The following is a 23,396-nucleotide window of genomic DNA, read 5'->3' on the forward strand; positions in this document are numbered from 1 at the left end:
TTCTACATTTGAACTTGGAGTCCCATGTCTGGGTTGTTTGCTCTTGGCTGGGTGGAACCTGTGTACTTAAAGAGGAATCATTTTCATTGCTTTTCGGACATGGTGTTTTGTTGGTGCGTCTCCTCCCTGGCTGGTAAGCACAGCTTGCGGGCCTGGCTCTGTTGGACCACCCACTTCGCAACTCTTGGGCAGTCAACACTGATATTGTACCAGAAAGTGTGGGGGAGTTATAGAGTAGCATTTATAGAGAAGGATTAGTGTTATTTACTTTCATGTGACCTTAAAAATAGAAAATAATATTTGTGCTTTTATTTTGCAGTTTGCCTGGAACCTGAATACGCTATTTTAAAAAAATTCCCTATTTTTATAGAAAAAGGACTTCACATATTTATTGTTTTGTATTAAGAGCTACAAACAAGTGGGTCTTGATTGGAGAGCTGCCATAGCTGTATAAGGGTCTCTCCCTGTAGGAAATTTGGAGCTGGGGTGAGCATGGGAGGTGATGTTCGGCAGCAGCCTGAGTGTGGGGAGGCTGCTGGGCTCGAACCTGCGTCGTGCAGGTACGTCCTGGAGCTACTCCTTGTGGCAGAAGCATTGCCCTGAGACCCAGCCCTGGTATGCTCGGCACTGGGACAGGAGCTCCAGTGGGAGGTGCGCATTGCGAGCTGGTGTTTTCTGTTTGCTTTCCTACCCACTGTCATGTTGTGGGCTCTTGGCCCTAGAGGTAAAATGTCTCTGTGAGTTGAGTTCCTTGTGAGAGGGCTTGTCCCCACATTCCATGTCTAGGTTTTTGTTAGTATTTTTTCAACGGAGCTAATCCTGAGAGGCCCTACGAGCAGTGATTGCTTTGTGGGATGAGCTGTGTTGATGGTTTCTGTGGAGGGACCTTCACATTTTAGGGTGAAAACAATAAATGTCTCGTTAAATGGTTTCCATCTGAGAACACTCAGATTGTTTTAAAATGGTTGTGAATGCGAGGGTTTAAGCTGCTTCCGAGGAGGCCTGGAGGTGCCTGGGCGGCCGCGTGCAGCTCTGGAATCCTGCCGCTGGGGCAGCCTCCATTTCGTGAGATGGCTCTGGAGCATGCCCAGTGCGTGGAGCCTTCAGAGGGAGCCGCCGAGCTGGGCTACTGTGATTTCTCTGCACTTGGCCGCAGTCAACAATTGCACTAAGACAGGAGGAAAAAAGTGATGGGGTACAAGCAAGAGACGTGGTATTTGGTACTTTTTTTCCTTTGCTTAATCCCTCTTTCTTTTACATTGGTGCTTCTAGGCTGGGGTCAGGGCCTGCAGAGCAGGGACGCTTCCTGTGATGGTGGGGACACTTTCTTGTCCTCCATGCTTCTTCCCTGCTAAAATAACCCTGTTTTGCTCTCTGGTCACCCACCATGTGTGCTTTCTTGGGAGTGGGATGGGAGGTCCCCTCCAACTGAGGGTACTGAGAACAGCTCAGGCCCGTTCCGCATTTGCTGATAGCAGGAAGAACTCTGACCTTTTTCAGTTATGCTGATGATAAACCAGGACTTTTTCCCTTGTTTGAACATTTATAAAGAGCGTGCTTGAACTTTTTTGCTGACTAGCAGTGTTTTCCTGTTTTATTCTCCTACCTGCCCCCATGGCAGCTTCAGTGGTGGAGGGAGTGAGGCTGGGAAGGGATGACACTGCCAGGTGAGCAGGAACCAGGGACCCTGGGACCAGAGGCCAGGCTGTGCAGGGCAAGGGCTGGCCCTGCCACAGTGCAGCTGGCTCTTTGCCATGTAGGCTGCAGAAAGGGAAATCTGTCTGCCTTGGATGTGAGGATGGCATTGACCACTCATCAGGAGAGCTGGGAACAGAGCCTCCCCCTCGGAGCCTGTGTAGTCCCCGTCCACACGTGTGGGTTGTGTGATGATCCTGTCTGCGTGTTCATTGGGAGACTCCATTTTCCGTGGAATGGTGAGGAGGGTAGAGAGGCAGCAGAGTCTCCACTTGGATTTTCTAAGCAATTCCACAGAAAATAAGACGTTGCACAAGCAAGTGCTGGGCACATCTTAGGGAGAGACCTAGTGAGGAGGGCTGTGTTTTAATTAATTAATTAATTGTAAATAACAGGATTAGAGCAGATTGGTTCATAGCTGCCTGTTCTAGAACCGTATTCTTCGAACAAAAGGGTGGGGGATGGTAGGCTTCTCTCCTAGCTCTGAGGAAACTCCAGCTCAGCGCACAGCATGAGGAGGACGAGGGAACAATAGGGCGTTCCTTTGTGCCTGCCCTTGAAACGCGGTGGAGGCCACTCAGTGAGCCCGGGCAGTGCCATCGCTCACGTGTCCCCAGCAGCAGTGGCGTCTGTGGGGATGCTGTGCACTGGAAATTGGCACTGTTTTGGGTAGTGGTTCTGAGAGGAACTGTTTAACCAGGTATGCAAATGTGCTGATGCAGGAATGTTTTTGAACACCTGTGATGTAAATTTTAACGGTGGTTAATGTTAGCAGCTCCACCTGGGTTAGCTCAACCCTTAGAGATTATTTGTTCTCATCTCTTTGGAGTTGAAAATGTACTTTTCTAGGAGCCATTTCCCCAGGCCATGTGGAGGTCAGGCATCGGCTGGTTCTGGCCTCACTCTACTCGTCCTCCTTCCCGCTCTGTGGAGAGGGTGGCTTGAAGGAGACGGGCAGCAGATGTGTGACTGCAGCCCCGGGGCACGGGCAGAGGCTGGCATGTGGGGAAAGCAGGATCCGGGAGGCTGTAGCTTAAGGAGACATTTGTTTTTTATTTGAAGAGAATTTTAGAGATGGGAATTTTAGAGATGGGGTGGTGGTGGATTTTAGCATTAGAGATTTCTGGCTTCTGCTTGAAGCACTGTGAATAGGGGACAAAATAATAAATAACCAAAGAGAAAAAGTTCATGTAAGTAAAGTAGAAGTTTTGGTGTGTTTTCTTGAAAGGAAATTGTCTGCAGTGAAAGCGTTGTATTTTTAGAGAACTCGGGGAGGAAAATGCTGTTGTGCTGCCTATCACACGGGTCTGGCCATTTTGACATCTGAAATCTTATAGGAGTTTGTCTTATTGAGAGTATATGCTGCTTATTTGGTTTCGTAGAATCCAGAAAAGAGCCTATCCAAATTATCCTTACCTTCAGAGTAAATTACCTTTTAGAATTGTAGCAGGTGGCACATAGGACCTCTCAGAGGGACTGCACCTTGTACAAGAAGAAAAGTGAGAGGGTGTTGCAAAGGAGAGCTCCCACCTCCTTTATAGACTTTTGCAGAACAGGTTTCTTCCTTTCGACCTGGGAGAAGAGGCAGGACCAGTGGGGAGGCAGACAAGTGGGTGAAGGAAGACTAAAGGAAGAAGGGACGCGCTGATCGAGAAGACAAGGAGTGCTGATGGCTTTGGGCACCAGCTGTCTACTCCAGAGAGTCTGACCTGGACTTGCAGGGTCCTGCTAGAAGAGAAATCCTTGCTTCCTTCTCCTCCTGTCTTCTTCCTCTCCCTCCATTCTCCTTCCTCTCCCTTGTATTCACCCACCCACCACTCACCCACCCATCCCTCCATCCATCTATTGTCTGCCATCCACCTCACCACCCACCCATTTATTTACCCACCTACTCATCCATTCACCTGTCCACATCCATCTATTCATCCACCAACCATCACATATTAATGACTTACTATATACTAGAACTACTAGTACTGACACTTGAGTATATTTGTGGACAAAGCACCAGAAATCCAGAACATTTGTAGCATCCTGAAAAGAAACCTTATACCATTAGCAGTTCCTTCCCGTGTCCCCCGCTCCCCCCACCCAGCCCCTGGCAACCACTCATCTGCTTTCCTTCCCTGTCGATTTGCCTGTTCTCTGTTGTCTTTGGTGCCTGACTTCTTTCACTCAACTTAGTGTTTTCTTTCTTTCTTTTTTTTTTGGTTTTATGGACAGTGCTGCCATGAACATTCATGTGCGAGTTTTCGTGTGGACCTGGGTTTTCATTTCTTCGGATATCCCGGGAGTGGGATAACTGGTTCATATGGTGACTGTCTGTTTTAAGCATTGGAGTAAATGCCAAGTTGTTTTCTTTTTTTGGAGACGGAGTCTCGCTCTGTCCCCCAGGCTGGAGTGCAGTGGCGCAATCTCGGCTCACTGCAAGCTCCGCCTCCCGGGTTCTCGCCATTCTGCTGCCTCAGCCTCCAGATTAGCTGGGACTACGTGCGTGCGCCACTGCGCCCAGCTAATTTTTGTATTTTTAGTACAGACGGGGTTTCACCGTGTTGGGCGAGATGGTCTTGAACTCCTGACCTCAGGTGATCCGCCTGCCTCGGCCTCTCAAAGTGCTGAGATTACAGGCGTGAGCCACTGTGCCCGGCCGAGAAGTAGGTTCTTGATGTATCCTTCATGTCTCGTCTTCCCTCTCGCACCCTGCGCCCTTCTCGCCCAGTGCTTACTCTTTGGTGGGTGCTGGCCCCCTGCTTCAAGAACAGACTGAGGATCCCTGGAAAGACGCCCCCACAGCATGTGCACTCACCGACTCCACCCAAGACGCCCCCACAGCACGTGCACTCACCGACTCCACCCAAGACGCCCCCACAGCACGTGCACTCACCGACTCCACCCAAGACGCCCCCCACAGCACGTGCACTCACCGACTCCAACCAAGACGCCCCCACAGCACGTGCACTCACCGACTCCACCCAAGACGCCCCCACAGCACGTGCACTCACCGACTCCACCCACTGCCTACCCAGGGCCCAGCTGCTCCAGCAGCTCTTCCCTGGCCTCTCCCCCACCTTCACTTTTTGCTCTTTTCGGAGCATTCATTGCCTTTATAGTACACAGACTTGTGTCCCTATGTAAATAAAGCTTTGCTTTTGTTTTTTCTCTCTGTTTAAAAAAAAAAAAATCTCCTTATGTTGGTCAGGCTGTTCTTGAACTCCTGGCCTTACGTGATGCTCCCATCTGGGCCTCTCAAAGCGCTGATATTACAGGTGTGAGCCACGATGCCTGGGCCAAAAAGCTTTTTTTGGAGACGGAGTCTTCCTCTGTCGCCCAGGCTGGAGTGCAGTGTCGTGATCTCCGCTCTCTGCAACCTCTGCCGCCCGGGTTCAAGCAATTGTCCTGCCTCAGCCTCCCCACACAGCCTCAGCTGGGTTTACAGGTGTGTGCCACCACGCCCAGCTAATGTTTTTGTATTTTTAGTAGAGATGAGGTTTCACCTTGTTGGCCAGGCTGGTCTCTTAACTCTTGGCCTCAAGTGATCCGCCTGCCTCAGCCTCCCAAAGTGCTGGGATTACAGGCGTGAGCCACCGTGCCTGGGCTGAAAAAAGCTTCTCTTGATCCTGCTTCCCACCAGCTTCACGTCAATTCTTTGCCCTTCTTTGCGCCAAACTCCTCCAAAGATTTGTGGTTTTTTCATGGTGTGTGCATCCTCCCCCATTCTCCCTTAGATCCTTAGTCAGATCTTGCACCTCCACCCCCAGGGCAACAAAACCATCCTGGTTAAGGTCTCTGTCGGTAGACATCCTTCCTTGGCTAGTCCCCTCTCCTGCCCTGACCCGGTAGTGTCCTCACTTAGTCCTTGGGCCTTGCTATCCTGCCCCCTCCCCACGGTGCTGAGTGCAGCTCAGCTTCTGACTCTGGTGTCCTGTGCCCACATGCGAGCTCTGTCTCCCGTCCTCCCTCCTCCCCCCGGTGCTGGGTGCAGCTCAACCTCTGACTCTGGTGTCCTGTGCCCACGTGCGAGCTCTGTCTCCTGCTCACTTCATGGCTTCCCATCTGCCTCCCTCCTCTTTGCCTTTCTTGCAGGTGCTTCTGCCTTCTGACTTCCTCAGAAGAAGTCACCTGCGCCTCCCTCTTCTGACTGGTTTCCCTGGCCACCTGTCCTTCTGGGGGCAGGTCTGCATCACATCAGCCCAGGGAACCAGTTAGTCCTCACTGAGGCCCTGCCCCTCCTGGCTCCAGTTCCTACTGGCCTGTCTGCCCGTCCTCCTTGTGAATCCTCCCTGGGGTATAGCGGGGTTTAGCGCTCTCCTGGGCACTGTGTCCAGGGGAAGGAGGAGCCGGAGCTGCCTTTCCATCCTCCGTCCACTCGCCTTTGCCGCCGTTTTCATTCTGGGAGGACTTTCTCGGAGTGCAGGCTACCTTTTTTCTTTCTTGCTGCCCTACCTCCTGTGGCCACACCCTCTGGCCTGTGGGTCTTGGCTTGGCTTTGTCATCATCCACTGTTGTGTGACTCTTGTTCCAGGGTAAGCCGCTGTGCACGTGGTTGAATATAACAGAGGGCTGTCCCGGGCCATGAGCTGTGTCAGAACTCTGAACCCTTCCAGTGCCACCGTGTGCTTGACTTGCAGATTAGTGAGGGTGTCTTGCCTATAGTTACTGTTTTCCTGTATAATTATTCTGTTAACCCTTTTATAGCTAATAAGTGAGCTGAAATTCTTAAATTGTTTTGATTCAGTGTAAGAAAAAAGCAGAAGGAAATATACAAAAAGTTAACTTATTTCTGAATTGTGGGATTGCCAGTGATTTTGTATGTTTTGGAATATAATTAAGTTTTTTTACAGAGAGCATGTATTAGCTTTACTGTAAGAAAAAATTAATGGAAACCCTCATTTATATGTAACTTAATTCAGATGATTAATGCTTATCACTTAAAAAACATATAGTAAAAACCTGAAGGGAAGATGACCCTGAAGTTAGATAATGCTCTGTCAAAACAAAGCGACCCAAAGACCCGAAGAGTTGGATCCTTTTCTTTTTTTCTTTTTTCTTTTTTTTTTGAGACAGTCTCGCTCTGTCTTCCAGGCTGGGGTGCAGTTGTGTGACCTTGGCTCATCGCAACCTCTGCCTCTCGGGCTCAAGCTATTCTCCCACCACAGCCTATTGAGTAGCTGGGACTACAGGCGTGTGCCACCATGCCCAGCTAATTTTTTGGGTATGTTTTGTAGAGATGGGGTTTTGCCATGTTGCCCAGGCTGAGCTTGAACCCTTGAGCTCAAGCTTTCCACCAGCCTTGGCCTTCTAAAGTGCTGGGATCACAGGCATCAGCCACTGTGCCTGGGCCTGAATCCTGTACTTGGAATCCTGATGAAATAAGGACCCCAGCCCTGCAGTGCTGTGGCCCAGGCCTTGCCCCGACACGTGGCTGTGGAGAGGCTGTGGCCCCTTAGTCCTTGTGTTCGTGCTGCGTCCCTTCTCCCTCCACTCAGTGAAGCTCCCCCAGCACTTCCTGTCCAGCAGACATGACAGTGCAGAGACCCCAGGATTCTTCCAGGGCTCCGGCTACATACAGATGTGAAGAATTATTTACCTTTCGCTCTCATTCTGTGCTGAGTGTCAGGCACGAGATGTGTGATAGTGCCATAGAGGGCATGCAGCAGGTGGTGCGAGCATCTGGCTCTGCTGACTGGAAAAGATAGGTGCACAAATATAAAACCGTATCACTTTTGTCTCTTTTTTAAAAAGAATACTTCATTTTCATAGAGTATTTTAAGTTAACACGTAGTAGGTTTATTGTTATTTGTATAGGAGGTTTTGACATGGTAAAACTAACTTGGTGCCATTTTCATAAAGTATTTTATGTTAACATGTAGGTTTATTGTTATTTGTACAGGAAGTTTTGACATGGTAAAACTAACTCGGTGCCATTTTCATAGAGTATTTTATGTTAACACGTAGTAGGTTTATTGTTATTTGTACAGGAGGTTTTGACATGGTAAAACTAACTTGGTGCCATTTTCATAAAGTATTTTATGTTAACATGTAGGTTTATTGTTATTTGTACAGGAAGTTTTGACATGGTAAAACTAACTTGGTGCCATTTTCATAGAGTATTTTATGTTAACACGTAGTAGGTGTATTATTTGTACAGGAGGTTTTGACATGGTAAAACTAACTTGGTGCCATTTTGATAAAGTATTTTAAGTTAACACGTAGTAGGTTTATTGTTATTTGTACAGGAGGTTTTGACATGGTAAAGCTAACTTGGTGCCATTTTCATAAAGTATTTTATGTTAACACGTAGTAGGTTTATTGTTATTTGTACAGGAAGTTTTGACACATGGTAAAACTAACTTGGTGCCATTTTCATAAAGTATTTTATGTTAACACGTAGTAGGTTTATTGTTATTTGTACAGGAAGTTTTGATACATGGTAAAACTAACTCGGTGCTATTTTCATAAAGTATTTTATGTTAACACGTAGTAGGTTTATTGTTATTTGTACAGGAAGTTTTGACACGTGGTAAAACTAACTTGGTGCCATTTTCATAAAGTATTTTATGTTAACACGTAATAGGTTTATTGTTATTTGTACAGGAGGTTTTGACATGGTAACACTAACTTGGTGCCATTCTGGTAACTCATGTGGACAAAATCCCTTTGGGGTACTCAGTGCTGTTTGAGTGTGACGTGGTGCTGAGAATGAAAAGTTTGGGAATTGCTGTTTTACCGTAAACCAAAGCGCCTGGCGCAGTACTGCAGTGAACCAACCAACCAACCAGTTTCTGCCTCTCATAGGTTGACATTCTGATTGGGGATAAGTTTCACATTTTTGTGTCACATCTTTCAAAACAGTCAACTCCTTAGGTTTAATGTCTTTTTATCAACATGGAGATTTTGAATGAAATTCAGCCATGAATGTGTGTGTGTTTTCCCATGCTATCTCAATTGTATTACAGAGCAGTGTTGTGGAAACATTTAAAAAACAATCTCTGACATGAGCAGGAATGTGGTCTTCTACCAGGAACTTTACTGATTGCAGAGAATTTATTAATATTACTATACCTTGTGGTTTTCCGCATGCAGGTTTAAGCCTGCATTTACACTTCTAACCACAAGGTGGTGCTTTTGTTCTAAGTCCGAAGGCTGACACTGGGCTGGACGGAGCTTGAGAACCAGTTTTATATGGATTGATTTTTTGCCAATTTAAGATGATTCTGCTTTGAAGTGCTTAGCAAAGAACCTTACCTTCCTTTTGCATCAGGGTTGTCTCATCTTAGAGTGACATCCTAGAGTGTGTAGGAACCTCCCAGCAGGTGTTTATTGGGCACCCCTTACCTGTGTGCTAGTCTGGGTGCCTGGTGGTGCTCAGAGCTGGCCTGGACAAGTCCCCAGGGGTTTGTGGTCCCTTACCATTCTCGACTGCTGCTTTTATGTTTGTTGTATTTCTGATAGGACTGTTGCTCACGTTACTCTTCTGATCTGAAAAAAGAAATAGGCTTCTCATTTTTTCATGGTGTGTAAGTTCTGTACACCTTATTTTTATGTCTCATGTTGTTCTGAAGAGGAGATGGGTGTCCTGGGAGGCAGGGCAGCCGTGTCCAGCTGCAGTGTCCTTGGTGGCTGAGCTGAAGCAGCGTACAGCTCCGGCTTCGAGGATGCGCCAGGGAGTGTGTGGAGGTCATGTTTGCGTCCCTCCCTCAGACCCGCACTCCCAGCCTGTGCTTTACACCAGACAACTCCTGGCGAAACTGCGCTGCTGCCCTGCCTGACACTGGCCCTGCCCTCAGGGAGGCTCTGGCCGGGGCTGCCGGTGTTCGTCAGTGTCTTCAAAACTTGTTTCTCACATTAGAAAAATGTTAAGGCCCGTCATTTCCTGGTGGTAATTGTGTCAGAGTATGTATGAATTGAAAAGGTGGAAAATGACAAAATTACTATGAATATAGTAAGATTAAAAAACAGCATCTGTATGTGTCGACATATTACTTAGCCTCCCGGAGCCAATACTGGCAGGACCTGGGAGTCTGTGTGTCCCTCCTAGGGCCGCACTGTCCTCTGGAGCCTGGGGGCTGAGGCCTTGATCGGGGGCAGGACAATCTGTTGTCTTGGAATAGAGGCCAGGAGGCCCAGACAGGTGCTGACCAGCTAAAGCTGCTTTTTTTCACACTCTGTTTGAAATACAGTTAGTGGAGAGAGGCAGTGGGGCGATCCGGGGTGGGCAGGGAGGCGTTCTAAAACACCAAGTCATTCCTCACAGGGCCTGGAGCACAGTGAGCTTAGAAGACCAGCACCGTAACACATGCTGCCATTTACGAGGCAGTGGCGGGGCAAGGGGGGCTGCACGTGTGACCCGCCTGCACCAGGGCCTCCTGAGGGCCAACCTCTCCATCGAGCCCTGTTCTGAGACCAAATTCCAGGTGCCGAAAGACATTAAACAGGATTGTGCTCTTCACTGGCATCTATCAAAGAACACCAACGTGATATAAATTAAAACCCACAGTAAAATCTCAGAATTCCGTCCCCTTTTCTGGCTCTCCCACACTCTGCAGGCTGACGGAGAATCTCACTGTTGGCCAGTGTCCCCAGATGCCCTGACTCTCGGCTCCAGCACTCTTTGTGTTCTGTCTGGTCTCGAAGAGCAAGTCCAGGTAGCTGTGGCGCCGCCTGTGCCTTGCCTCCTGCAGTCTGCCTACGATTGCACGACTCACCTCTTGATGTGTGAGACCCGCCATTTATATTTAATCATCATCTTAGAGTATATTCTTCCAGTAGTTGTAGAATACGTATTTTGTGCCCATGCTAGGTGCCGGGGTTGCAAAGGTGGATAGGGGCTCCTTTTGTAAGTGGGAGGCAGGCTTGTGTGGGTCACCACAGGGCAGCCCGTGATGAGCTGCAAGGGCCATCTGAGCCCCGAAAGCTCGCTGCATAGTTGGAGAGTCGCGGGAAGCAGGGGGAAGGGTGATGGTCTGGGCCATACTGCTGCTGGAATTTTAAGTAGCTTGGTGTGACTGGCACGTAGGATTTCTGACCTGAAAATCGTTGGGCTAGGTTAGAAATCGGCAAACTTCTGTAAAGGACCAGGTATGTGGGGTGTGGGCCGCGTAAGGTCTCTGATGCATATTCTTTTTTATTTTTACAACTTAAAAAATTAAAAAAAAATTCATTCTTAGCTTGTGGGAAGTAAGAAAGCAGGCTGGGCTGGATTTGGCCCGGGGGCCGCACGCCTGGCCTAGATTGCTGCAGCTCCTTCTGTGCCTTGTCATGAAGTGTGAACTTGATTCCATGGGCAGTGGGAAGCCACTGAATTTTTAAAGATGATGGTAAGGTCACAATTTTAGAAAGATAATTTTAACTGCAGAATAGATGCTAGACTGAAAAGGGGAGAGGCTGGAATTAGAAAAATGAGTTGCTAGATTATTCCTATTACCACTGACTTGAGGAATAATGTGGCTTAAAATAAGAAGGTAGCAGTGGAATTTGATGGAATATTTAGGAGGCATAGAATTTGGTGACCAATAGGAGGGGTTGGTGTTGAGGGAGCATGAGTAGTTTATTTTCTCTTTACTTTTTAAATTTATTTATTTATTTATTTTTGAGATAGAGTCTTGCTCTGTTGCCCAGGCTGGAGTGCAGTGGCGTGATCTCTGCTCACTGCAAGCTCCGCCTCCCAGGTTCCCGCCATTCTCCTGCCTCAGCCTCCCGCGTAGCTGGGACTACAGGTGCCCGCCACCATACCCGGCTAATTTTTTTTTGTTTTTTGAGACAAGAGTTTCGCTCTGTCACCAGGCTGGAGTGCAGTGGCGAGATCTCGGCTCACTGCAACCTCCACCTCCCGGGATCAAGCGATTCTCCTGCCTCAGCCTCCTGAGTAGCTGGGATTATAGGCATGCACCACCACGCCCGGCTGGTTTTTGTATTTTTAGTAGAGATGGGGTTTCACCATGTTGGCCAGGCTGGTCTTGAACTCCTGACCTCAAATGATCCACCCGCCTCGGCCTCCCAAAGTGCTGAGATTACAGGCGTGAGCCACCGCGCCCGGCCATTACGCCTGACTAATTTTTTTGTTATTTTTAGTAGAGACAGGGTTTCACCGTGTCAGCCAGGATGGTCTCGATCTCCCGACCTCATGATCTGCCTGCCTCGGCCCTGCAAAGTGCTGGGACTACAGGCGTGAGCCATCGCGCCCGGCCTATATTTTATTTTTTTTGAGACAGGGTCTCACTCTGTTGCCCAGGCTGGAGTGCAGTGGCGCGATCTTTGCTCGCTGCAACCAACGCCTCCTGGGATCAAGTGATCCTCCTGCCTCAGCCTCTGAAGTAGCCGGGACTACAGGTGTGTACCACCACACCCGGCTAATTTTTACATTATCTGTGGAGACGGGGTCTCCTTATGAGACAGCCAAATGCCTAGGCAGATAAAAAGGAGTCCCTGGAGAATCTCCGCCCTGCCGCACAATCCTTTATGCCAAATGCTTTTGTGCAGAGGAGGGAACCTGCCCACAGGGGGACTGGAGTCCGCATGAGCGCTGAGGGAAGTGGGTGGAGCCACAGGGGACTGGAGCCAGCATGTGCACTGGAGGAAGTGGGTGGAGCCACAGGGGACTGGAGCCCGCATGCGCCCTGGGGGGAAGTGGCTGGAACCCGCATGCGCACTGGGCAAAGTGGGTGGAGCCACGGGACGGGAGCGCGCATGCACATTGGTGGAAATGGGTGGAGCCCCAAGGGACTGGAGCCCCTATGGGCACTGGTGGAAGTGGGTGGAGCCACGGGGGACTGGAGCCCACATGCGCACTGGGGGAAGTGGGTGGGATCACGGGGAATTCCGCCTTCCGCAGGGGAGGAGCTTCTCTTTTCAGTTCCTGAGTGAGGGCCTGGGATTCCATCTGTGAGGTGGGGGTCCTGTAAGCAGGACGCCATCCCGCTTTGCTGAGAGTTTTTATTTTTTCCTTTTTGCCCAATAAAACCTTGCTCTACTCACCCTTTAGTGTGTCCTGTCCTCGTGTCTAAATTTTCCTGGTTGTGTGACAAGAACCGGGTTTTAGCTGAACTAAGGATCAAAATTCTCCAACACTTTCGTTGCCCAGGCTGATCTTGAACTCCTGGGCTCAAGCGATCTTCCCACCTCGACCTCCCAAGGTGCTGGGATCACGGACATGAGTTGTCACAGCCAGCCACTGACTGGACTTTTTTTTTTTTTTTTGAGACAGAGTTTCTCTCTGTTGCCCAACCTGGAGTGCAGTGGCACAATCTCTGCTCATTGCAACCTCCACCTCCCAGGTTTAAACGATTCTCCTGTCTCAGTCTCCTAAGTAGCTGGGATTACAGCGTGTGGCACCATGTCTGGCTAATTTTTGTATTTTTTTGTAGAGATGGGGGTTTCGCCATGTTGCCCAGGCTGGTCTTGAACTCTTGGACTCCAGGGATCTGCCTACCTCGTCCTCCTAAAGTGCTGGGATTACAGGCATGAGCCACCAGGACTTGCCTGACTGGACATTTTTAATTTTTTTTTTTTTGAGATGGAATCTCCCTCTTTCGTCCGGGCTGCTCACCGCAAGCTCTGCCTCCCGGATTCACGCCATTCTCTTGCCTCAGCCTCTTGAGTAGCTGGGACTACAGGCGCCTACCACCACTCCCGGCTAAGTTTTTGTATTTTTAGTAGAGACGGGGTTTCATCGTGTTAGCCAGGACTAGGCATTTTTAATGAAGGGGGTACACAGAGTCAGCCACAGTGGTGTTTATAATTGACAAAAAGAGTTGGTTGGGTAGATTGTGATGTTACTATATAACACAACACTGTTGTGTATCTTAAAAAAATAGTGTTGTCAGCTGAGCACGGTGGCTCATGTCTGTAATCCCAGCACTTTGGGAGGCCGAGGCGGGCGGATCACGAAGTCGGGAGATTGAGACCATCCTGGCTAATACGGTGAAACCCCGTCTCTACTAAAAATACAAAAAAAAAAAAAACCAAAAAAAAAAAAACGGGCGTGGTGGCGGGCCGCCTGTAGTCCCAGCTACTCAGTAGGCTGAGGCAGGAGAATGGCGTGAACCCGGGAGGCGGAGCTTGCAGTGAGCCGAGATGGCGCCACTGCACTCCAGCCTGGGCGACAGAGCGAGACAACGTCTCAAAAAAAAAAAAAAAAAAAAGTTGTCAAAATCTTAATCAGATTTAGTGGAAAAATAGATTAAAAACTAGTATATTATATAATCCACTAATATAAAAATTCTGTAAGGGATATGCTAAGATGTTTACTGTTGATGGTAAGATTAGGGGCCATTTTTGTTTCTTGTGATTTGTTTTTTCTCTCCTGGTGACACTGCTAGAGCCCCCAGCGCAGTGTTTGAATGCTGTGGAAGTGGCACCTCCATGGCTTTTCCTGATCGCTGGGGGGAAGCATTAAGCCTTTCACCATAACGCTGCTAAGTTACTAATCACAAGATTTTCATAGATATCCTTTATCAGGTTGAACTTTTTATTGTGAAATACTTTTTCTCCCTCCGTTGTCACGATCATGTGCTTTCTGTCCGTGTCAGTGCCCTGCGTGTAGTCGTGCGTGTTCTGTCTGGTGTTCCTGTCTCGCCGCGTTGGGGTAGCCGCACTCACCTGGGATGATACCTTCTGAGATCCCTAGTTGATGCCTGAAATCACAGATAGTACTGAACTCTATATACCAGGTTTTTTCTTAGACACATATACCGATGGTAAAGTTTAGTTTATAAATCAGGCACAGTAAAAGTTATATGAATATCCCCCCCGCCCCCACCCGAAAAACGTATTGCACTCTACTCAGTCGTCGGCGTCTTGTGATCTGTCGATCTGATGAGGGAGACGGCCGCCCAGCAGCTGGCAGATGGGCATTGGTTACAGGATGGACATGGGGACAGAGAGAGGACTCACATCCGGGGCAGGACTGATGGGGCAGTGCGAGAGTTAGCATGCTACTCAGAGCAGTGTGCAGCTGAAAACTGAGAAGTTGTTTATTTATTTTATTTTATTTTATTTTTTTGAGACGGTGTCTCGCTCTTTCGCCCAGGCTGGAGTGCAATGGCGCGATCTCGGCTCACTCTGGGTTCAAGTGATTCTCCTGCCTCAGCCTCCTGGGTAGCTGGGATTACAGGCACGCGACATGCCCAGCTAATTTTTGTACTTTTAGTAGAGACGGGGTTTTCACCATGTTGGCCAGGCTGGTCTCGAACTCCTGACTTCGTGATCTGCCCACCTCGGCCTCCCAGAGTGCTGGGATTACAGGTGTGAGCCACCTGTGCCCGACCTGAGAAATTGTTTATTTCTGGAATTTTTCATTTAATATTTTTGGACTTGGTTGACTGTGGATAACTGAAACTGTGGCAAGCAAAACCACGGATCGGTGGTCTGCTGCGATTGATCTTCAGGTTCAAGCAGCCTTGCACCTGGGATACATCTCGGGTGATCCTCAGTGTGGCACCCTCTTGACATGTGGTTGCATTCATTTGCTGATGTTTTGTTACTGGTTACCGAGGCTGTGACAGGACTGATGTGGAGTTCCCTTTGTTTTCTGTGTAATGCTGTTCTCACAGAAGGTGCTGGGAGGTGTTTCCTCCTATTCTTACTAATTCATGAGCACTGATAAGGTTGAGCATTTTCCTATGTCTTGGCCATTTGGGAATGCCTGTTTAATTCACTTGCCCGTTTTTATGTTGTCTTTTTAAAAAAACTGATTTGTAGTTCTTTCCTTATAGAGTTAAGAGTAAGTAAAGCTATTGTACGTAGCCAAATACATTGGATATTTTTTTCTGTGTTTTAAAGTTTATTTATTTTTACCATATAAATGTTTGAAATATTTTGGTAGTTAAATCTGTAAAGCTTTTCCTTTGTGATTTCTGGCCTTGACATTGTGCTTAGAGTCAGGAGTTCCTTGTTTCAGGGCTGTCAGGTATTTTTTCCTGCTGTTTTTGCGATTTATTGTTTTACGATTCTTTCACTCATTGATCTGCAATGCTGATGGCCTTCTCCTCCCAGTACTTAGCCAGCTGCCTCAGTGTCTCAGTGAGTGTTTTGTTATTATCCCTTCCTGCTGATGTGAAATGCCTCTTTACGTTGTATCTGTATCTTGTATTGTATTCCAGTTTTTAGATTAAAGTCTTGTGGATTTTTTTTTTAGTTGCTTATGCTATTAAAAGCATGAAGTGGGACCAGGTGCGGTGGCTTACACCCATAATCCCAGCACTCTGGGAGGCCGAGGGGGGGCGGATCACTTGAGGCCAGGAGTTCAAGACCAGCCTGGCCAACATGGAGAAACCCCATCTCTACTAAAAATACAAAATTAGCCGGCGTGATGGTGCACGCCTATAATCCCAGCTACTTGGGAGGCCGGGGCAGGAGAATCACTTGAACTGGGGAGGCAGAGGTTGCAGTGAGCTGAAATTGTGCCACTGCACTCCAGCCTGGGTGACAGAGCCAGACTCTGTCTCAAAAAAACAATTATCAAGTGGGTCATAATTTGCATGGAAATAAATTATGTATAGATTTACCAGAAGAAATAGTCCATGAAAAAAGGTAGAGATTGTACTGTTCACGTTCTGTGTGAGATACCAGTGTTTTTCATCAGTACCGTTTGTCCATTGTGAGATGGTCCTGCACCATGTTTTCTTAGCAACCATGGCAGAAGGTAGTTGGAAATTAGATACCGCAGTCTATCAGAGAGGCCGCGGTGTGGGGGGATGCAAAGAAGGTGCACTGTGTGCGGGGCACCACCTGTGCAGACCCTAACCCCGAGCTGCTCTGCACACCACACTGGGGCCGCTGCGTGAGACTGGTGAGGCTGGACACTTGCGTGCGAGTCGCGTGAAGCAGGCTTGTCACTCACAGATGAGCAGGGGACAGCAGAGGCCGGGGCTCATGGTGATCTGGCCCCCAAGGCTCAGGCAAGTGCCCAGGGTGGATGGGGTCTTGTCTGCATATCTGTGTGTGCCCCATGTTGTACTGCAGTTGGGAGACCCCGAAAGTGCTCTCTATTTTGGGTTTTATACTCGGGGCCACCTGACCCACTGGACTGCGTTTTAGGACACCCTGTTGTGGGAGGCACAGGAGCAAAGCCCAGGCCACTCTCAGCTGCTCCTTATCTCAGGGTGTTGCATTCCCAGCACATTGGAAACTTTTTCTTGAGAACTACAAGCAAGAAAGGAGGGCGAACTGGGTGGTTCAGTTCTCTGTCCCTGGGGAGCTGTCCTGCTGGGGCAGGTGATGGAATCTGCCACATTTTCAGTGTTTTTGCCGCGTATCTATAACTAGCACCTAAGCATGCAAGGATTACTTTGGAACCCTGAGAATTGTATTTAGCTCCAGGCCCCAGGATTTTGCTATAACTTTGTAGTATCTGCATTACACATCCTACAAATTATTTTGGCCTATAAAATATATAATTATAGATCCTGAGGAACTTGGCTTAATATATTATTGATACAAAAACAGTACAAAACTGCTTCAACTAAAATTCCTTCATTATTTGTAGTAGCAAAATACGTTGTTTTTTCTCTCCAGCAGTTTAGAATTGTCCACTGCCTTGGTATTTCTAATTTCCCTGCTTGTCCAGGTCACATCTGTTTGCTTTCCTGATACCTTCACAGGCTTCCCTTGTCCCCAGGAAGCCTCCTACGCCCATCCACTTTCTCTCCTGTTTTCAGTTTCCCATGAGGCACAGCTGGTGCCGAGGCATCCGAGTCTCCCCTGCACCTCTGGATTGCACGCACTCATTCTGCTTTTCCCTCCTGCATTTTGACCAGATCTGACTTTTGCTAAGTCCATGTGCCCCCTCAGGTGTTTGTGTGGTGAGACATTGTGGTCATTCATTCCCTGGAAAGTTTGCAGTGGGTCTGGTACGTAAGCGTGAGGCGGGTCACTGATGCGGGAAGCTCTCGTCACAGTGAAACTGTCCTCGCGTTTTTGTTTTTGTTTTTTTTTTTTGTGGCAGTCTCGCACTGTCGCCTAGGCTTGAGTGCAGTGGTGCCATCTCGGCTCACTGCAAGCTCCGCCTCCCGGATTCACACCATTCTCCTGCCTCAGCCTCCTGAGTAGCTGGGACTACATGTAGGCCACCGCCACCACGCCCAGCTCATTTTTTGTATTTTTAGTAGAGACGGGGTTTTGCCGTGTTCGTCAGGATGGTCTCAATCTCCTGACCTCATGATCCGCCCTCCTCAGCCTCCCAGAGTGCTGGGATTACAGGCGTGAGCCACCGCGTCTGGCCAAAACCATCCTCTTTAAAGCAGCCACTGGGTTTGGAATTTATTAAATACTTGAAAATCTCAAAAAGTTAAAAATGTCAGGTGAACTGTTGTTTTTTTTTCCCCCAGTACCAACCTTTATGTGTTATGTGAGGAAATACTGAGTTTATTATTTTTGATGGAAAATTTATGATTTCTAAGAAGTCATTTTTTGACTGAGAACTTTTATCTTTCTCAAATCTTAGCCTGAACTAGCCTGAACTTAGCCTGAACTAGCCAAGTTCAGGCTGCTGTAGCGAGCGTCTCCCCAGCGGCCAGAGTTGCAGGGCTGTGCTAGAGTTTGCTAGTCACTGGGATGCCTCGAGATAGAGGTGTGACCCTGGGCCTCTTCACCAGGTGACAGAAAGCAGCTTAGATCAGCTTCTGCTAAAGAGGCCACTTGTGATCTCTCATGACAAGGAGCTTGGAGAGGCTTTACTTCTGTGTGCCGCCTTCCCTGTGGGCGGTGAGCTGTCCCTGGGGTCGCATCCAACCTCCTGAGGATGACGTCTGCTCTGTTAGTCTCAGTGCTCCACTGAGACCCGCAGGCCCCATGGCTGGAGAGGTGGGGAAGGATGTGATTTCTGTTACTGGACAGGCAGTGCTGGGCCCCTAGGATGATGGGTAACTCCAGCCTAGCTGCAAACAGGTCCGCTCCCTGCACGTGCGAGTGAGTGCCCACACGCTGCACCAGTTGGAACTGACAGTCAGGCAGGAAGGGCCTGTGTGCCCTGGCCTTAACCCTGGGTTCGCAGGATTTTCGCACACCACTTTTCTTTCAGTTTCTAGTTCTTTCCACAGCTAGATTCAGTTATATTAATAAGCAGAAAAGCCAAAATTTGTGTTTCTGTTACATGGGTTAGTTAGGTCACTGTTTGACAGGCATTCTCATTTAATAGACTTTATTAAAATCAGATCAGTAAAGCTGCTACTATGTGATACAAGCTCAGAGACAGAATATATTACACTTATTTGAATCTTTGTTAAAATGGCATTTGTAGACAAGAGATCAGAGTCCCTGAGGTAAAAGCTGATCTGCTGTTTGGTGCTACAATAAGGATAAATAGTAGTGAGAAGTTCTGCTTGTGCCCCCAGGGAATTAATAAGGCTGGGAGGGGGAGTAAAAACTATACATAAGCCAGTTCCTTTAACATTCATGTATAACCTTCCAAACATTTAATGACTGTGTGAATATGTGAATTAATTAATAGAGATGGAGGTCTTGTTATGTTGCCCAGGCTGGAGTGCAGTGGCACAATCATGGCTCACTGCAGCCTCAACCTCCTGGGCTCAAGCCCAAGTAGCTGAGACTACAGGTGCACCATCATGACTGGCTATGATGTAGATTTTTTTGCTCATATTGGTTAAGGGAAAAGTGGTCGTCTAACAGTATGTGTAGTATCTCATTTATATAATATGTGTAAATTATACCTTTATCAGCATATTTGCACAGAAAAATGTTTGGAAGGTTATACATGAATGTTAAAGTAATTGGTTTATGCATAATTTTTATTTTTTCCCTATTAATTTCCTTTATTTAAATTAAAAAAATTATACAATGACACGAGTTTATCTTTTCAAAATCAAATCCCATTCAAGCAGAATGTCCCTACCTACCCCCTCACTCTCCACCCCCACAGCTTGTATTGTGATGAGTTTGATGTATATCCTTCAAGATCTTTGCCTTTTTTAGAGATATGCTTGAACCCATCAACAATATAATATTGCTTTGTATATATTTCATTTTTTTCCTATCAACTGTTTTTTTGTTTGTTTCTTTGCTTTTTTTGCTTGTTTTTTGAGACAGGGCCTCACTCTGTCACCCAGGCTGGAGTGCAGTGGTTGCAGTCATGGCTCACTGTAGCCTCCACTTCCTGGGCTCAGGTGATTCTCCCACTTCAGCCTCTTGAGTAGCTGAGACTACAGGAGCATGCCACCACGCCTGGCTAATTTTTGTATTTTTTGTAGAGACGAGGTTTTGCCATGTTGCCCAGACTGGTCTCAAACTCCTGGACTCAAGCAGTCTGCCCACCTTGGCCTCCCAAAGTGCTGGGATTACAGGGGTGAGCCACTGTGCCCAGCCAACTGTTTTTATTTTGAAATAATTTCAACTGAATAGAAAAGTTGCAAGTGTGATAAATGAGATGTTTTTCTTGAGCCGCTTGAAAGTTGCCTCCTAGATGCCCCTTCATTCCTAAATACGTTAGCGTGTATTTCCTACCAAGCCATTCTTTTTTTGTTTTGTTGTTTTGTTTTGAGATGGGGTCTTACTCTGTCACCCACGTTGGAGTGCAGTAGTGTGATCTTGGCTCACTGCAACCTCCACCTCCCAGGCTCAAGCGATCCTCCTACCTTAGCCTCCCAAGTAGCTGGGACCACAGGTATGTGCCATTAGGCCCGGCTAATTTTTTCAATTTTTGGTAGAAACAGGGTTTTACCGCTTTGCCCAGGCTGCTCTTGAACTCCTGAGCTCAGGCGATCTTCACCTCAGCCTCCCAGCGTGCTGGGGTTGTAGGCATGAGCCACCATACCCAGCGTACAAAGCCATTCTTTTACTGAATTATGGTATAAGTAGTCAACGTCAGGAAATTTATATGTATGTTTAAAATATATATGTGGTATTTTGCTATGTCCTGTTTTTTACTCCACAAAAGTTATTATTTTCTGATTTGAATTATTGCATATACATTGTATTTTTCCTTTTAAAGGAGTCCTTTCTAATAATTGCATTGGTTTCATAGCCACAAATTAAAGAAGTTTATGATTGCATCTGTAAGGTTTGTTTGTATACCTCTAAATCTTTTTTCCCCTTGCTGGTTTTTTTATTGTGATAAAATATACTTAACATAAATTTTACTACTTTAGCCATTTCTAAGTGTGCTATTAAGTGGCATTAAGTACCTTCACAGTGTTGCATAACAACCATTGTAACCATCATCATTGTCTGTTTCCAAAACATTTTCATCACCCCAAGCAGAAACTCTGTATCCATTAAACAGTAACTTCTCTTATCTTCCTCCTCCCAGCTCCTGGTAACCCCTGATAGACTTTTTGTCTCTGAATTTGCTTACACCGGATATTTCATATAAGTGGAATTATACAATATTTGTCCTTTTGTGTCTGGCTTAGGTTTTCAAGATTCACCCATGTTGTAGCAGGTATCAGAACCCATTCCTGCATATATACTGTGTTTTGTTTATTCATTCATCTGTTAATGGGCACATGAGTTTTTTCCTATCTTCTGGCTCTTGTGAATAATGCTGCTTCGAACATGTATATGCGAGTATCTGTTTTCAGTTCTTTGGGGTATATACCTAGGAGTGGAATTGCTGGATCGTGTGGTACTTTCTGTGTTTAACTTCCCGAGGTCAAACTGATAGACAGTTTTTCATGGTAGCTGCATCATTTTGTGTTTCCAGTAGCAACGCATGAGGGTTCAGATTTCCCTACTCCTCACCAACACTTTTTACTGTCCATTTTGTTGATTGTAGCTATCCGAGTGGGAGCAACGTGGTATGTCATTGTGGTTTTGACTTGCATTTCTGCAATGCATAATGAATGATGTTGGCCATCTTTTCATGTATTTATTGGCTGTTTGCATATCTTTGGAGAAATGTTTATTCAGATCTTTTGCCCATTTTGGAATTTGTCTTTTTATTGCGTTGTAAGATTAGTTATTTATTTAGTCAGTCAGTCAGTCACGGGATTTCACTGTGTTGCCCAGGCTGGTCTCCAGCCCCTGGACTCAGGTGGCACTCCCAGTTCAGTCTCCTGAGTAGCTGGATTACAGGTGTGAGCTACTGTGCCAGGCTTGGAAGAGTTCTTTATATTTTCCAGATACTGGGCCCTTACCAGATACATGATTTGGAAGTATTTTCTCTCGTTCCTTAAGTTGTCTTTTTATTTCTTGATGGTGTCCTTTGCAGCACAGATGTTTTTAGTTTTGATGACATCCAATTTATCTGTTTTTTCTTTGGTTGCTTGTGCTTTTGGTGTCATAATTTAAGAAATGGTTGCCTAACTCAAGGTTGTGAAGACTTACCCCTGTGTTTTCTTGTAAGAGTTTTATCTCATATTTGTTTTTTTATCTATTTTGAGGCAGTTTAAAAATTTTTTTAATTTTTTTATATTTTGAGGCAGGGTCTCGCTCAGTCACCTAGGCTGGAGTGCAGTGGTGCAATCACAGCTCACTGTAGCCCTGACCTCTGGGGCTCAGGCATTCCTTTCACCTCAGCCTCCTGAGTAGCTGGGACCACAGGTGTGCACCCCCATCCCTGGCTAGTTTTTGTATTTTTTGTAGAGACCAGGTTTTGCCATGTTGCCCATGCTGATCTGGATCTCCTGGCCTCAAGCTGTTTGGCCTCCAAGAGTGCTGGGATTAGAGGTGTGAGCCACTGTGCCCAGCTGAGTCAATTTTTATACATGGCATGAGGTAGGGGTCCAACCTCATTCTTTCTTTTTTTTTTTTGAGATGGAGTCTCGCTCTGTCACCCAGGCTGGAGGGCAGTGGCGCAATCTCGGCTCGCTGCAAGCTCTGCCTCCTGGGTTCACGCCATTCTCCTGCCTCAGCCTCCCGAGTAACTGGGACTACAGGTGCCCGCCACCACGCCCGGCTAATTTTTTGTATTTTTAGTAGAGACGGGTTTCACCATGTAGCCAGGATGGTCTTGATCTCCTGACCTCATGATCCACCCGCCTCGGCCTCCCAAAGTGCTGGAATTACAGGCTTGAGCCACCGCACCGGCCCCAACTTCATTCTTTTGCATGTGGTAATCCAGTTGCCCCAGCAACATAGTTGATAGGTCTTCCTTATCAAATTCCTGGTCTATTCTTGTCAAATATCAATATACTGTAAAGGTAAGGGCTTATTTCTAGGTTCATAATTCAATTCCATTGATGTATATATCTGACTTTTTGCCAGTAACACAGTTTTGATTATTGTAGCTGTGTATTAAATGGGGAAATGTGAGTCCTCCAGCTTTATCCTTCTTTTTCCAGATTGTTTTGGCTCTCTTGACCCTCTGAATTTCCTTATGAATTTTAGGATCAGCTTATCATTTTCTGCAACAATAACAACAGCAAAGCCAGTTGAGATTGTACTTGGGGCTGCATTGGGTCAGTTTAGGTAGAGTTTAGGTAGAGGAGTTTAGGTAGAGGAGTTTAGGTAGAGGAGTTTAGGTGGAGGAGTTTAGGTAGAGGAGTTTAGGTGGAAGAGTTTAGGTGGAGGAGTTTAGGTAGAGGAGTTTAGGTAGAATTTAGGTAGAGTTCAGGTAGAGTTGAGGTAGAGTTGAGGTAGAGTTTAGGTAGTGCTGTTGCCTGAGTGTTTGTGTTTCCCCCAAAACCAAGGTGTTAGTGTTAGCAGGGGAGGCTTTTGGGAGGTGCTTTTGTCATGAGGCAGAGTTTTCATGAATGGGATTAGTGCCTTAGAAAAGAGGCTTGGGAGAGACTCCTACCCGTCACGCGAGG

At 47.1% G+C, this 23,396-nt stretch overlaps 1 protein-coding gene across 13 annotated transcripts in view; it reads left to right on the forward strand.

Moving 5' to 3' along the window:
* EHMT1 (euchromatic histone lysine methyltransferase 1) overlaps window positions 1-23,396 on the forward strand; it is a 225,808-nt gene that overhangs the window by 46,636 nt on the left and 155,776 nt on the right. Inside the window, exon 1 of one of the 13 annotated variants that reach the window (XM_063650115.1) lies at window positions 1,030-1,220. The exons of the other annotated variants lie outside the window; for them this stretch is intronic. Within the exon in view, the coding sequence (XP_063506185.1) occupies window positions 1,191-1,220 (30 nt within the window). The 5' untranslated portion in view covers window positions 1,030-1,190. Of the gene's footprint in view, window positions 1-1,029; window positions 1,221-23,396 lie in introns of those variants that run through there. 13 annotated transcript variants of the gene reach the window in all.

The sequence above is a fragment of the Pongo pygmaeus genome, chromosome 13 (assembly GCF_028885625.2).
Source record: "Pongo pygmaeus isolate AG05252 chromosome 13, NHGRI_mPonPyg2-v2.0_pri, whole genome shotgun sequence".
Lineage (NCBI taxonomy): Eukaryota > Metazoa > Chordata > Mammalia > Primates > Hominidae > Pongo > Pongo pygmaeus.